The sequence below is a fragment of the Budorcas taxicolor genome, chromosome 17 (genome assembly GCF_023091745.1).
Source record: "Budorcas taxicolor isolate Tak-1 chromosome 17, Takin1.1, whole genome shotgun sequence".
Lineage (NCBI taxonomy): Eukaryota > Metazoa > Chordata > Mammalia > Artiodactyla > Bovidae > Budorcas > Budorcas taxicolor.
In genome coordinates this window covers 16,078,347-16,095,822 of record NC_068926.1, presented here as the reverse complement: position 1 = coordinate 16,095,822, position 17,476 = coordinate 16,078,347, and the positions used below count along the sequence as shown (strand labels likewise).

Below are 17,476 nucleotides of genomic sequence, written 5' to 3'. Positions count from 1 at the left end.
AATTCCTTGTCTTTAAGACAGTTGTGACTAGACATATATTTAATACTCATTTAATTTCCTACTTGCTATTTTCTTTTATAATTAAATCCAAACTCAAACTCAGGAAATCTCTACCTGCGAGTTTATGAAGCTGATGTCAATCAGAGTAGTCTTTTCAATTTTCCCCTTTCTACCCCCTTGGTAAATGAAGGGAAGTCATGTAACAAAATAGGCAAATAATACCCTAAACACTCCTATGTGTGTGTGTGTGCTAAGTCACTCAGTCGTGTCCGACCCTTTGGGACCCCATGGACTGTAGCCCACCAGGCTCCTCTGCCCGTGGGATTCCTAGGTGAGAATACGGGAGTTAGTTGCCATGCCCTCCTCCAGGGGATCTTCCCGACCCAGGAATCCAACCCATGCTTCTCCTATGTCTGCTCCATTGGCAGGCAGGTTCTTTAGCATTAGCACCACCTGGGAAACCCAAACACTCCTACAGGGAGATGGCAAAAACAAACCAACTCGAAGTTGCAGAGAAGTTTACATCTAGTATGAAAAGAGAGATTGCAAGAGTCAATGGATTATGAAAGAGTGTAAGATTTTCAAAATCCAGACTTTCACAGAAGTCAACGGCTGACGATGTTTGTAAATTCGTCATCCTGGTAACTGAGAGGGAACAGCTCACCTTTGCAAAATGTCTATTTTGGTCCTTTAAGGAAAAATTTTTGTGACCCCTGTTATACAGCTAAATTCACACTGTATTTACTAACTTTATTTAAATAAAAGAGAGAGAAATGAAGAAAAGGAGAGGAAAAAAGATTGTATATCTATGTCTATGTGTCTGTCATCCATCTATAACTATCTCTATGCACCCACAGAACCTATGCAGAAGAAAATATAAAAAGGGACTTAATGGCAGCTTTTATCTGCCACTCATTTCCTTACTGCTCTTCACCAACTAAAATGATATAATTTAGTTAATGGTTATTTTAAAGATTCAGAAAATAATTATCTCTGTTCCTTAGCAATGAAAATGACCATAATATAAAGTTGCCCTAGCAACTTATTTTTCTCTGTTGAAGAAAAGACTCCAAGCTTTTTTTTAAAAAAAATGACTCTTTCACAGGAGATTTCCAAGCTAAAAATTAAGCATTTTGCACCTTTTGCAAGTGCTGAAAGATAAGGGCATAATGGCACCCACAGTCTTCATCAAACAAGCTAAGAAAACCCATTAAAGTTGTGCTGTTGGTAGGAAAGTTGAGGCAAGCAAAATACTTTCTAGGGTGTGAATGAGACTAGGCTTAAAAGAAGCCATCTGCAGTAACATGGATGGATCTAGAGATTGTCATACAGAGTGACGTTATGTCAGAAAAACAGACATCATATGGTACCACTTATATGTGGAATTTAGAAAAATAGTACAGATGAACGTATTTATAAAAACAAAATAGAGTCACAGATATAAAAAAACAGGGGAGCCCAAAAACTTTTGATTACCGGGGGAAAGGGGGAGAGGGATAAATTGGAAGGTTGAGACTGACATACAGACACTACTATGCATTAAAAAGAAATCAATAACTACATACTGTATATAGCAAAGGGACCTCTACTCAGTACTCTGTAATGACCTATATGGGATAAAAATCTAAGAAAAGAGTGGATATATGCAGACATAAAACTGATTCACTTTGCTGTACAGCAGAAACACATTGGAAATCAACTATAAAAGTGAATGTGTTAGTAGCTCAGTCTTGCAGACTCTTTGCAACTCTATCAACTATAACTGGGCTTCCCTGGTGGCTCAGAGGTTAAAGCGTCTGCCTGCAATGCAGGAGACCAGGGTTTGATCCCTGGGTTGGGAAGATCCCCTGGAGAAGGAAATGGCAACCCACTCCAGTATTCTTGCCTGGAGAATCCCATGGACGGAGGAGCCTGGTGGGCTACAGTCCACGGGGTCTCAAAGAGTCTGACACCACTGAGCGACTTCACTTTCACTTTCACTTTCAGCTGTAGCCAGGTTGCTCTGTCCATGGAATTCTCCAGACACAAATACTGAAGGGGGTTGACATCCCCTTTTCCTGGGGAACCTTCCAACCCAGGGATCGAACTCAGGTCTCCTGTATTGCAGGCAGATTCCTGTCTGAGCCACCAGGGAAGCTCTATCAACAATACTCAACTAAAAATTAAAAAAGAAAAGCAGTCAAGAAAAGAACTTCAAAGTTCTTTTTAGGTTGATGATTCCATCCAACCAAGAAAAAAGTCTCAAATTCTTTTGTAGGATAATATCCTATTATTACATTCTTAATTTGTTATACTATGCATATTAATTTTATAGTATAATAAAATTTAATGATTATAGTATATTATTTTGTGTTATAAATATAATAATTTAAAATATTTTATCAGTTGAATGGCATAAATCGTTAAGCACAGATTTTTAAAGAAAGTTTGCTGGATGATATTTTCTGTGCTTTTAAGTATGCCATTTCTACTGTCTTCATTCATAAAAAAAATTACAACCTGACCCTAAATAATAAAGTGGAGACATAGCCTTTTTCTCTCAATAATCAGTAGATATTACTCCACAGACTTCTGCAGAGAAATGTTAAGGTTAGCCTGATTTTCTCAACAGCATGTAAAAAAATAAAAACTGCATACGTTTTCTTTCAAGATTTTGCATGAATTGTTCTTTCCAAAGAATGCGAAAATTTTCTGGTAGTTTCCAGCTTTTTGCCCTAAACATCTAACATCTTCCCTCTCATCATTTTGGATGTTTTCCCACCTTTGTTTAGTATTTGAGAAGAACTCCTGTTTGTGTTCTACATCTCTCATGTGACTTCTCAGTGTCAAATCTGTTGTGATTCTGGATTTTTTTTGCCTGTTGCATTTTAAATTTTCATTATTCTTTCCATTCTTTCTTTCTTCTTAGCATTTTCCCCAAAGGTTTTTTTTTTTTTTTTTTTTTTTTGGTCATGCTGAGAAGCATGCAGGATCTTTGTTCCCTGGCCAGAGCTTGAATCCAGGTCTCTTGCATTTAGAGCACAGAGTCCTAGAGTCTTAACCACTGGACCAGCAGGGAAGTTCCAAACGTGATGGCCCTTAATTTAGCTCTTTCTGATTCCTTTTCATAACAGGCACAACTCCTTACATTCTACTGAGATCACTAGCCAGTTTTCTCACAAATTTTCCCTATTTCTCTTTTGAATCTTCAGTATGACTTTTTCTCTACATTTCTTTAAAAAGTATTAAAGATTCATTGCTGAATTTTTTCCAACACATTTTAATAATCGGAGATTTACACAAAAAAGGTGCAAGGTAGGGAGAAAAAGATGGCAGAGGAGTGGGTGGATGTGGAGTACATCTCTCTCCACGGACAGATTACAAATACACCTTCAGACACAACAGTGCATGGCTGAGAGTGGACAGGAGTACCTGAGCAGCAGAAAAGAACATACAGAAGCACGCAAAACTCTGTAGGACAAGGAACTAGGGGGAAAAGCAGTCAGTAGGACTGGACCTGCCCTCAGCGGGAGGGGGAACTGAAGCAGGGGTCCCATCCCCACATCGGGGCAATTGTCTGAGTCAGAGGAGGAACACTTATGGCTGAGAGTGAAACAGCTGATCTGTGGCAGCCTAAATGGACTGAGAATCAGACAGTCCTTGCTGCAGCCATGCCTACCCTGGATGGAGGCAGGTCATACCCTGGACAGGAATGCAGGTCCCCTGGAAGGCACAGTGGCTGGGAACTGGAGTTTAGGGACTGCGGAGCAATCCCAGGGCGAAGGCTGCTGTTGACTGCGGAGAGATGGATCGAGGGGATGTGAGGGAGTAGATTGTGGTGGAAAATTTCTGTGGTGGAAAGCCAGGCAGCCATGGAAGCAAGGTGATACTGCTGAGTCACAGGTAGGGGGTGGAGCCATCACCACAGCTTCTCTCTCCCCACATGCCAGCATTGGCAGCTGAACAAAAGAGAGGCTGGCATGTCAAACGCCTGATGTACTGAACTATCGAGTAGAACCCCACCCAGGGTGCCCCTTTAAGTGCCTGACAGGCCCATCTACAGAGTAGGACCCCACCCAGGGTGCCCCTTTAAGTGCCTGACAGGCCCATCTACATAGTAGGACCCCATCCAGGGTGCCCTTTAAGTGCCTGACAGGCCCATCTACAGAGTAGGACCCCACCCAGGGTGCCCCTTTAAGTGCCTGACAGGCCCATCTACAGAGTAGGACCCCACCCAGGGTGCCCCTTTAAGTGACTGATGTGCTGATCTATAGAGTAGGACCCCAGCCAGGGGAGCGCCTCTCTGTGCCGGACATGCCGAACAACAGAGAAGGACCCCAGGCAAAGGAGCCCTCCCTCTAAGTGCCTGAATGAGCAGAGCTACAGAGAAAGACTGGCCAAAGGAGCCTTCTGATAGCCAGCTACAAGAGGCTTGAAAAAAGATTCTGATAGGGCCATAACTTTTGCTCTGCCAGGGTCCCCACAAGCCAAGCAGCCACACCACCTTCACACTCAACTCTCATGGAGGCAGAGCTGCCACAGGCAAAAACAAAACAAAACAAAACTTATGTCTATGCATGCAGGGTCACTTTGGTACTGGCCAACTCTTTGCGACCCTAAAGACTGGGGCCTGCCAGGCTTCTCTGTCAGGGGGGTTCTCCAGGCAAGAATACTGGAGCCTATTGGCCAATACTGGTTGCCATACCCTTCTAGAGCACTATATTTCCTACTGTCCTAGCCGCCAACTCCCCTGAGTACCTGGTGCTGCCAGAACCCTCGCGACCCAAGCAGCTGCACCACCTCCAGACCTGGCCCTCACAGGGGCAAACCCAAGTCCTCCAGGGCAGCCTCAGGAGCAAACTCCCACATGCAGAGGTGGAAATAAAACCACAGTTGAAACCCAGGGCAGTGTGGCTAAGGAAGAAGACCCAAAACCTTCCCACCAGCTGTACAAGCTGAAGATTAAATCCAAGTGATCAACTAGGCAGACATCGTCTATGGAATATATAAAAGGACACTGAAAGCTCCCACAAAAGAAAATGCACTAGTTCTGATAGCTGTGGACATTGGAGGCAAGAACACACAGGAGTAGGACCAGATTAGAATCTGAGCTGCCCCCACAAGTCCAGAGATTAGCACTGTGTTGGAGGGCATCCTAGGGAGGTGAGGTGGACTGTGACTCCCAGCGAGGGAAAGGACTCTGGCAGCAGTGACTCAAGAAAAACATTTATTATTCTTATGTTTTGACTTGCTCTGTAGCTTCTTCTGGGCTTTTTTTTTTTTTTTTTCCTTTCTTTTTCCTTTTATTTCCCCCCTCTGTTGTAGTTGTTGATTTTATTTGCACTATGAAATCTAATTAATCTTTTGAGCTTTTTCTTTTAACTCAGTCACATTTTTTATTGTTGTTATAATCCTCTACCTCTATGTTGGGCATTTGCAGTACTGTGGAGTTTTCCTTTTCCTTTTTTTAAAAATTTTCTCTTTAAAAAAATTTTTAAACCTATTATTATCATGCTATATTTATTTCTTCGTTTGCTTTTCCTATGTTCTTTTCCCCTTTCAGTTAATCTTTAATGTATATAAATCTCTTTTATCTGCCTTGATTTAACTTTGGATATCTATTCTTTCTTTCTTTCTTTCCTTTCCTCTTACCACATTTGTTAAGTTTTATTTTCATTATTTTATTCCCCAACTGGCACCTTGCTTAGTTTTGTTTTCCAGTTTGTGCTTTAGTTAGTTTTATTCTTAACTGGTAGATATCATTTTTGGTTTCCTTTGTTCACTGGGTCAATCTATTGTACTTTACTTTTGTTGGACTGTTTTGACTTTGCTTATGGGTGTATATGTATATGTGTATATTCAATTACACTTTTTACTGTTGTTATAAACTGCCGGGGGCCAGCGTGAGGAACTCCGCCCATGGCAAAGGTCATGAGGACGGAGGCTTGGCATACGCAAAGGTGTGATCAAGCCTCAGGAAACCCCTTGTTCCCGAGCATCTACCCAAAAACTAGAGTCTGTTTTATGCTCTCCCTCATAACCGTTTTTCTCGGAGAAGGAATAAACATGCAGCTCCAAGGCAATAAAAATTCCTGGGCATGACAAGAGTGTTTCAGCTTACGGACTCCTCTGAAGGTTATCTAGCCCGCCTGTATAGGTTGGTAGGGCCAAATGTGATTGTTTACAGCCTCCCAATCTGAGAGGCACGAGGTGTTTTAGACATACTACAGGCAAATTCTTTTGGGGAGTTAGAAATTATTAGTAAAGTGGGTTGGTTAGGAATTATATTGGTGAAGGGTTTTTTATTTGTTGTGTCAATAATTGCTGCTAATTCCCTGCTCTGGGTGGGACAAGGATGTCTCAGGTCAAACCTCTCTGCTGACGGACTAGCTTGTGTGACAGGATTATCCATACTCCTGCCACTATGCACATAATTGTTTACTACCTCTCAACCATAAACAGCACAGAGAGTTTTGGAGTATTTTGAGAGTCTTAATTAGCATAGGGCTTTTCTCATTGTTGAGTCAATGATTGCCGCCAGGCCTCCATTTCCTTAGGCACCTGGGAATATATTAATCAATGTATTTGGAATATAGAAAAGGAAATATAGTAGTTTTAAGGTTAGAAATACTAGACTTTTTGAGTTAATGAATTTTCTCTTTTGTAATAGATCACTGTACTTGGTTATAAATCACTGTGTCCTTGCTATGTAAAAATGTAACTTTATCACTATCTTAAGACTAAATAGATCTTAAGGGGAGCATTGGTGAAAGGATTTTCATTTGTTGGGCTGATGTTTGCTGCTAAATCTCCATGTTCCCTGCCCTTATAATGAATATAACTAGCATATAGGAGAAATAAGTATTAACCTTTAAGATTAATCATGTTAACCTTGGGTTAAATAAATTTCTTTCTTGATTGTAACTCACTATACCTTCATCCTATAGGAATGTAACTTTATTTGGAGGGTGGTGCCTGGTTTAAGTAAAAACACCCTTGGAAAAAATAAGTTTTTTGGTTATCAGAAAGAAAGGATCATAAAATCCCTAAGACCTTTTTATGTGAAGCACCTGATTTTGATAAAGGTCAGGACTGCTGACCCCCGCGTGACTCTGTATTCATCCCTATGTGTAACAAGAGGTATATAAGCAAACCCCAAAATAAAGAAATTGGATCAGTTTCCAGAAAGACTGATTCCCCCATGTCATTTCTTTCTTGCTCCCTGTTTTTCTGGCAGAATTCCCATCTGGAGCATGGATGCTATTCCATGTAAACCAAGTTATTCAGCCTCTTTTTCTCCACTAATTTTCCTACTACACTATCCGTTTCTAATCTCTCTATATATCTGTAATTAAATATGTATTTTTCCAAGGACGCCGATGCCGTCCCCACCTTCGAATTCCCTGGATCCACCAGGGCTGGACCCCGGCAATAAACCTCTGTGTTTACATTGGGCTTTTGCAGTTCTGTGGAGTTTTCATTTTCTTTTTTCTTTCTTTCTTCTTCCTTTTATTACTTTTCTATTTTTAATGATTTTAATTTTTAATTGTTTAAAAACCTATTATGTTTTCTTTGCTTTTCCTACTATTCTTTTCCCCTTGCAGTTAATCTTTAATATATATAAATCTTCTTTATCCACCTCTATATAACTCTGCATATCTATTCTTTCTTTTCTTTCCTCTCAACGTATTTGTTAGTTTTGTTTTCATTGCTTTATTTCCCAATTGGCATTTTGCTTTAGTTTTGTTTTCCAGTTTCTGCTTTAGTTAATTTTGTTCTTAACTGGTAAATATAATTTTTGATTTCCTTTGTTTGCCAGGTCAATCGACTGTACTTTATTTTACTCGGACTGTTTTGACTTTGCTTGTGGGTATATATGCATATGTGTATATTCCATTATTTTAATTATCATCTACCTGATTTTGTAACTGCCATATGTTTGAGGTTTGTATTTGGTTTCTCAGTTTTGGGTATTTGCCTTAATCTCACTTAATGCCCCTAGAAAAACACTTGTGGAATCTTTGTTCCTGACCAGAGATCAAGCCCTGAGCCTTTGGAGTGGGAGCACTGACTCCAAGAGACCCTAGGCTACCAGAGAGCTAACCCTAGGGAGTATCAGATGGTGAGAAATGACACAAAGGAAACCACTTGAACACAAGACCTGGCATCATCACAACACCAGCAGCACCCTGTGCAGGACGCTTCATCTAAACAACAAACAAAAAAAAATACAAACCCAATCATCAGCAGACAGGATTACCACCTCAGACTTGCACTTCAGAGGAAAAACAAGCAAACAAAGAAACTCAGCACAAATCTCACCCTATAGGAAGCTTACACAAACCCCTGGATCAACGTTAGGAGGGCAGAAACCAAAAGGAAGAAAGAATTCAGCCTTAAAGCCAGGGAAAAGGACACCTCACACACAATAAGTTAAATATATATATATATATAATGAGAAGCCAAAGAAACACCACACAAATGAAAGAACAAATTAGAAACACAGAAGTCCAAGTAAATGAAGCAGAAATAGGCAAACTACCCAAAAAAGAATTCAGAATAATGACAGTAAAGATGATTTAAAAAAACCTTGAAAACGAAATGGATAAAATGCCAGAATCAGTTAACAAATACCTAGAAGAATTAAAGAATAAACATACAGAGACAAACAACACAATTACTGAAATTAAAAATACTCCAGAAGGAATTCATAGCAGAATATCTGAAGCAGAAAAATGAATCAGTGAGCTGGAAGATAAAATGGTGGAAATAACTTCTGAAGAGCAGAATAAAGTAAAAAGAATGAAAAGAACTGAGGATAGTCTCAGAGACCTCTGCTGCCACTGCTGCTGCTAAGTCGCTTCAGTCGTGTCTGTGGGACCCCATGGACGGCAGCCCACCAGGCTCCACCATCCCTGGGATTCTCCAGGCAAGAACACTGAAGCGGGTTGCCATTTCCTTCTCCAGTGCATGAAAGTGAAAAGCAAAAGTGAAGTTGCTCAGTCGTTTAGCGACTCCATGGACTGCAGCCTACCAGGCTCCTCCGTCCATGGGATTTTCCAGGCAAGAGTACTGGAGTGGATTGCCACTGCCTTCTCCACAGAGACCTCTGGGACAAGATCAAATGCACCAACATTCTAATTATAGGGGTCCCGGAAGAAGAGAAAAAGAAAGGGTATGAGAAAATTTTTGAAGAGAGTATAGTTGAAAAATTCCCCAACCTTAAAAAGGAAATAGTCAATCAAGTCCAAGAGGCACAAAGAGTCCCACACAGTATTAACCCAAGGAGAAACACATCAAGACACATACTAATCAAACTAACAGTCTAAATACAAAGAAAGAATATTAAAAGCAGTAAGGGAAAAGTAACATACAAGGGAAACCCCATATACTTAACAGTTGATCTTTCAGCAGAAACTCTGCAGGCCAGAAGGGAATGACAGGATATATTTAAAGTACTGAAAGGAAAAAATCTACAACCAAGATTACTATACCCGGCAAGGATCTCATTCAAAATTGATGGAGAAATTAAAAAGCTTTTCAGACAAACAAAAGTTAAGAGAATTCAGTACCACCAAACCAGCTTTACAACAAATGCTAAAGGGACTTATATCATGAAGAAATATGAGAGAAGAAAAAAGATCTATAAAACATCCCAAACAATTGAGAAAATGGCAATAGGAACACATATATCAATAATTACTTTAAATGTAAATGGATTAAATGCTCCAACCAAAAGACAGAGACTGGCTGAATGGATACAAAAACAAGACCCATATATATGCTGTCTACAAGAAACCCACTTCAGACCTCAAGACATATATAGACTGAAAGTGAGAGGATGGAAAAATATATTCCATGCAAATGGGAAGCAAAAGAAAGCTGGAGTAGCAATCTTCATATCAGACAAAATAGACCTTAAAATAAAGAATATTACAAGAGATAAGGGAGGACACTACATAATGATCAAGAGATCAATCCAAGAGGAAGACATAACAATTGTAAATATCTATGCACCCAACACAGGAGCATCTCAATATATAAGACAAGCACTAGCAGATATAAAAAGAGAAACTGACAGTAACACAATAATAGTAGGAGACTTTAACACCCTAATCATACCAATGAGTAGATCATCAAAACAAAATTAATATGGAAAAACAAGTCTTAAATGATTCGTTAGATGAGATGGATCTCATTAATATCTTCAGGAAATTCCATTCAAATGCAGAAGAATACACCTTCTCAGGTGTATTATATATGTACAAAGAACATTCTCCAGGATAGACCACATCCTGGGTCACAAATCAAACCTTAGTAAATTTAAGAAAGTTAAAATTGTATCGAGCATCTTCTCTGACCACAACGTTATGAGACTAGATATCAATTACAAGAAAAAAACTTTAAGAAACACAAACACATGGAGATTAAACAATACATTTCAAAAGATTACTGAAGAAATCAAAAGGAAAATCCAAAATTTTCTAGAAACAAGTGACAATGAAAACATGACAACTCAAAATGCATGGGATGTAGCAGAGGCATTTCTAAGAGGGAAGAAGTGAGTGAAGTCGCTCAGTCGTGCCCGACTCCTAGAGACCCCATAGACTGTCGCCCACCAGGCTCCTCCGTCCATGGGATTCTCCAGGCAAGAGTACTGGAGTGGGTTGCCATTTCCTTCTCCAGGGGATCTTCCCAACCCAGGGATCGAACCTGGGTCTCCCACATCGTAGGCAGACGCTTTACCGTCTGAGCCACCAGGGAAGCCTAAGTTTATAGCAATACAATCCTACCTCAAGAAACAAGAAAAACATTGAATAGACAACCTAACTTTACACCTAAAAGAACTGGAAGAAGAAGAAGAACAACAACAACAAATTAGTAGAAGGAAGGAAATCATAAAGGTCTGAGCAGAAATAAAGGAAAAAGAAATGAAAGAAACAATAGTAAAGATTAATAAAACTAAAAGCTCATTCTTTGAGAAGATAAAAAAAAAAATTGACAAACCTTTGGCCAGATTCATCAAGAAAAAGAAAGAAGAATCAAATCAACAAAATTAGAAATGAAAAAGGAGAGGTTATAACAGACAATGCAGAAATACAAAGGATTATAAGAGACTATTATGAACAACTATATGGCAATAAAATGGATACCCTGGAAGAAATGGACAGATTATTAGAAAAGTTCAATCTTCTAAGACTGCACCAGGAGGAAATAGAAATTATGAACAACCCAATTACAAGCACTGAAATTGAAGCTGTGATCAAAAATCTCCCAAAAAACAAAAGCCCAGGACCAGATGGCTTCGTAGGAGAATTCTATCAAACATTTAGAGAAGAGCTAATGTTTGTCCTTCTAAAACTTTTTCAAAAAACTGCAGAGGAAGGAACACTTCCAAACTCATTCTGTGAGGCCACCATCACCCTGAGACCAAAACCAAAGACTACAGAAAAAAGAAAACTACAGGCCAGTATCACTGATGAAAATAGATGCAAAAATCCTCAACAAAATTTTAGCAAACAGAATACAGCAACACATCAAAAAGTTCATACACTATGATTAAGCTGGGTTTATTCCAGGGATGCAAAGATTCTTCAATATACATAAATCAATCAATGTGGTACCCCATAGTAACAAACTGAAAGGTAAAAAACATATGATAGTTTCAATAGATGCATAAAAAGCCTTTGACAAAATTTAGCACCCATTTATGATTAAAACTCTTCAAAAAACAGGCATAGAAGGAACCTACCTCAACATAGTAAACGCCATATATGATAAGCCTCCAGCACACATTATTCTCAAGGGTAAAAAACTGAAAGCATTCCCCCTAAGATCAGAAACAAGAAAAGGGTGCCCACTTTCCCCACTATTATTCAAAATAGTTCTGGAAGTCCTAGCTACAGCAATCAGAGAAGAAAAAGAAATAAAAGGAATACAGATCATAAAAGAAGAAGCAAAGCTCTCACTGTTCGCAGATGACATGATACTGTACATAAAAAACCCTAAAGATAGTATCAGAAAATTCCTATAGCTAATCAGTGAATTTAGCAAAGTTGCAGGATACAAAATCAATACACAGAAATCACTTGCATTTCCGTATATTAACAATGAAAAATCAGAAAGAGAAATTAAGGAATCAATCCCATTCACCATTGCAACAAAAATGATTAAACATCTAGGAATAAACTTACCTAAGGAGACAAAGTTATGACCAACCTAGATAGCATATTGAAAAGCAGAGACATTACTTTGCCCACTAAGGTCCGCCTAGTCAAGGATACGGTTTTTCCAGCAGTCATATATGGATGTGAGTGTTGGACTGTGAAGAAAGCTGAGCACCGAAAAATTCATGCTTTTGAACTGTGGTGTTGGAAAAGACTCTTGAGAGTCCCTTGGACTGCAAGGAGATCCAACCAGTCCATTCTGAAGGAGATCAACCCTGGGATTTCTTTGGAGGGAATGATGCTAAAGCTGAAACTCCAGTACTTTGGCCACCTCATGCAAAGAGTTGACTCATTGGAAAAGACTCTGATGCTGGGAGGGATTGAGGGCAGGAGGAGAAGGGGACGACAGAGGATGAGATGGCTTGATGGCATCACTGATGCGATGGATGTGAGTCTGAGTGAACTTCGGGAGTTGGTGATGGACAGGGAGGCCTGGCGTGCTGCGATTCACAGGGTTGCAAAGAGTCGGACACAACTGAGCAACTGAACTGAACTGAACTGAAGGAGACAAAAGAACTTTTCTTTTTACATAGAAAATTATAAGACACTGATGAAAGAAATAAAAAATGAAACAAACAGATGGAGAGATATCCCTTGTTCCTGGGTAGGAAGAATCAATATTATAAAAATGACTATATTACCAAAAGCAATCTACAGATTCAATGTGATACCAATCAAGTTACCAAAGACATTTTTCACAGAACTAGAAGAAAAAATTTCACAACTCATATGGAAACACAAAAGATGCTGAATAGCCAAAGCAGTTCTGAAAAAGAAGAATGGAGCTGGAGGAATCAACCTTCCTGACTTCAGATTATACTACAAAGCCACAGTCTTCAAGACAGTATGGTACTGGCATAAAAAACAGAAATACAGATCAATGGGACAAGATAGAAAGACCAGAAATAAACCCAGGCACCTATGGGTACCTTATATTTGACAAAGGAGGCAACAATATGTAATGGGGCAAAGGCAGCCTCTTCAGTAAATGGTGCTGGGAAAACTGGACAGCTACATGCAAAAGAATGAAATTAGAATACTTCCTAACACCATACACAAAGATAAACTCAAGATGGATTAAAGACCTAAATGTAAGACCAGAAACTATAAAACTCTTACAGGAAAACAGAGGCAGAACACCCAATGACATAAATCAAAGCAAGATCTTCTATGACCTACCTCCTAGAGTAATGGAAATAAAAATAAAAGTAAACAAGTAGGACCTGATTAAACTTAAAAGCTTTTGCACAGCAGAGGAAACTATAAGCAAGGTGAAAAGACAACCTTCAGAATTGGAGAAAGTAATAGCAAATGAAACAACTGACAAAGGATTAATTTCCAAAACATACAAGCAGTTCATACAACTCAATACCAGAAAAACAAACAATACAATCAAAACGTGGGCAAAAGACCTAAACAGACATTTCTCCAAAGAAGACATACAGATGGCTAACAAACACATGAAAAGATGATCAACAATGCTCATTATTAGAGAAAAGGAAATCAAAACAATGTGATATCACCTTACACTGCTCAGAATGGCCATCATCAAAAAGTCTACAAATAATAAATGCTGGAGAGGGTGTGGAGAAAAGGGAATGCTCTTGCACTGTTTGTGGGCATGTAAATTGATATAGTGACTATGGAAGGCATATGGAGAGGGTCTGGGTGGACTCCGGGAGTTGGTGGTGGATGGGGAGGCCTGGCGTGCTGTGATTCATGGGGTCACGGGGAGTCGGACGCGACTGGGCGACTGAACTGAACTGAACTGAGGTACCATAGATATAGTTTTGCCTTGTGTCTATTGAGGAGTTTGAGTGAGGCTGGTGTAAACTGTAAAATTATGACTACATTCATTTGATTGGATATGGCTTCCAATTATTTGTATAATTGGTTTTGGAGATATCATGGGAAGTCAGTTTCCCCAAGGGAAATTGGGGTCCATGAAACATGAACTGTCTTCGATCCATGGGAATGACTTTCTGCTTTTTCTGGCTTTGGATTTAACTTGTTTAGATATCTTATAGCAGTGGAATCACAGAACGCTTGTCCTTTTTTGGTCTGGTTTATTTCACTTAATATAATGACCATAAGGTTCGTCTGCATTGTAGCATTGTCAGAATTACTGACTTTGAAGGGCTGAATCAGATTCCATTGTGTGTATACCACAGTTTGTTTATGGAATTGGCTGCCATGGACACTTAGATTGCTTGTTTGTTTGCCAGTGTGAATCACGCTGTTGTGACTATGACTTCAGAAGCATGCATTTTTTCAGCCCCTTTTCCCAAGCCTTTTGGGTACATAGCATGAATTAGAATTGAACTGTGTATTTATTCCATGTGTTAGTTTTGGAGTAATTTCTGTAATGTCTTGCACAGTGGCAGCACCATTCAATGTACTTTTTTGTATGGTAGAATACTGTTCAAGCTTTTGAATATACCCTGTGTTGCATATTCAGTCACCTACCGATGGACACTTGAACGGGTTCTACCTTTGAGCTATTGTGAATAATGTCACTATGAATATTTGTGTACCAGTTTTTGTTTGAATTATTAACAAATACATACTACTATATATGAAAGAAAAAAAAAACTAGGAATAAAACCACCAAATGACACAGCAATCCCACTCCTAGGCATATACCCTGAGGAAACCAAAATTGAAAAAGACACATGTATCCCATTGTTCATTGCAGCACTATTTACAATAGCTAGAACATGGAAATAACCTAGATGTCCATTGACAGATGACTGGATAAAGAAGTTGTGGTACATATACACAAGGGAATATTACTCAGCCATAAAAAGGAACACCTTTGAGTCAGTTCTAATGAGGTGGATGAACCTAGAACCTATTATACAGAGTGAAATGAGTCATAAAGAGAAAGATAAACATTGTATTTTAACGCAAATATACGGACTCTAGAAAAACGGGTTCTGAAGAATTTATTTATAGGGCAGCAATGGAGAAATAGACATAGAGGCTAGACTTACAGACACGGGGAGAGGGGAGGAGATGGTTGAGATGTATGGAAAGAGTAAGATGGAAACTTACATTACCATATGTTAAATACCCAATGGGAATTAGATGTATGGCTAAGATACTCAAACAGGGGCTCTGCATCAGCCTAGAGGGGTGGGATGGGGAAGGAAGATGGGAGGGAAGTTCAGAAGGGAGGGCATATATGTATACCTATGGCTAGTCAAGGCTATGGTTTTTCCTGTAGTCATGTATGGATGTGAGAACTGGACTGTGAAGAAGGCTGAGCACTGAAGAATTGATGCTTTCGAACTGTGGTGGTGGAGAAGACTTTTGAGAGTCCCTTGGACTGCAAGGAGATCCAACTAGTCCATTCTGAAGGAGATCAGCCCTGGGATTTCTTTGGAAGGAATGATGCTGAAGCTGAAACTCCAGTACTTTGGCCACCTCATGCGAAGAGTTGACTCACTGGAAAAGACTCTGATGCTGGGAGGGATTGAGGGCAGGAGGAGAAGGGGACGACCTAGGATGAGATGGCTGGATGGCATCACTGACTCGATGGACGTGAGTCTGAGTGAACTCCGGGAGTTGGTGATGGACAGGGAGGCCTGGCGTGCTGCGGTTCATGGGGTTGCAGAGAGTCAGACATGACTGAGTGACTGAACTGAACTGATGGCTGATTCAGGTTGAGATTTGACAGAAAACAACAAAATTCTGTAAAGCAATTATCCTTCAATAAAAAAAATAGATTAAAAAAAGGTGTAAGCTATAAATGAGGATCACATATGTGATGAAAAATTTTCAAGTGCTCAGTAGTCATATTTAAAGAGCAAAAAGAGATGCATATAAAATTTATAATATATTATATTTAACACCAATATAGGCAAAATGTTATTTAACCTTTCATTGTAAAATTGGTCTTTTCCATTTGTGTGTGAAGAATTTGAAAACTGCGGTTTGTGTTTTACACATATGTAACATCTCAAATTGAACTATTCATACTGCAAGTGCTTAACAGTTCTAGCAGCCAAACATACTGGACAATGCCAGTCTTGATTTTTATGTTACCATCATACTTTACGACGTGAAATAAGTCAGACAGAGAAAGACAAATATATTATACTGCTTATATTCAGAATCTTAGAAAAATAATATAAATGAACTTACTTATAAAATAGAAAGACTCACAAACTTAGAAAACAAACTATGGTTACCAAAGGGGAAAGGTGAGGTGTGCGATAAATTGGGAGTTTTGGATTAACAGATACACACTGGGGTGTACAAAATGAATAAGCAGTAGGGTCCTACTGTAGAGCTCAGGGAATTGTACTCAGCATTCTGTAATGACCTATATGGGAAAAGAATCTGAAAAAGAATGGGCATATACGTATATATGGGCTTCCCCAGTGACTCAGCAGTAATGCAGGAGCTGCAGGAGATAGGTTCTTCTCGAGTCAGGAGGATTCCCTGGAGGAGGGAATAGCAACCCACCGTAATATTCTTGCTGGGAAAATCCCGTGGACAAAGGAGCCTGGTGGGCTACAGTCCACGGGGTTGCAAAGAGTCAAATACAACTGAAGCCACTTAGCATGCATACGTATATGTATAACTGAATCACTTAGCTGTACACCAGAAACTAACAAAATCTTGTAAATCAATGACACTCCAATATAAAATAAAAATTTAAAAGAAGACCAAAATAAAAAAAGAGAAAATGTTTTATAGAAAAAGTAATGAATGTAAGAGATGATCATAAACCATTTTCTCTTACCTACACAAATCTTCTTTGATTTGAAGAGAGATCAATTCCTTAGGAATATGAAAAGAAAGTATGCTCTCTGACATCTGCTCCCGGATTTGCATCCACTTATTGTCAGAAGTGGGAAATCTGTATAATTTACACACTGGGTTCTTTAACACTGGAAAAGGAGACAAAAATCAAGGTTACTAGTCAGATTATAAAGATATGTCCATTAGATAAAGATCAATTAACAATATCATTAATCAGGCTGCCATTCTGATTATTTATTTGATGAAAAATTTTTATTATAACCCATAGTGTATTTGAGTTCCTCAGAATTTTCTCCATACACTTTATTTTTTTCAGTAGCTTCTGGGACATCAGTCTTTATTAAATTAAAAAGTGATACGTCAAATTCCAATTCATAAAGTGGCCACTGTGGTCTCTGATATACTGCCTAATAATTCTTTTCCCTTCTAAAGATTTTCTTATAGTATATGTATTTATAACTATAGATGAAAATATATGGATTTATATATCATACATACTT

The 17,476-nt window shown here is 39.0% G+C and overlaps 1 protein-coding gene and 1 non-coding gene across 2 annotated transcripts in view; both read right to left on the bottom strand.

Annotated features, from left to right (window-relative positions):
• INPP4B (inositol polyphosphate-4-phosphatase type II B) overlaps positions 1-17,476 on the bottom strand; it is a 723,258-nt gene that overhangs the window by 221,148 nt on the left and 484,634 nt on the right. The window contains exon 11 of the mRNA XM_052654320.1: positions 16,957-17,104. Within this exon, the coding sequence (XP_052510280.1) occupies positions 16,957-17,104 (148 nt within the window). The remainder of the gene's footprint in view (positions 1-16,956; positions 17,105-17,476) is intronic.
• Positions 10,672-10,743, bottom strand: TRNAR-ACG (transfer RNA arginine (anticodon ACG)). The gene has a single exon. It is a non-coding gene; the product is annotated as a tRNA-Arg (tRNA).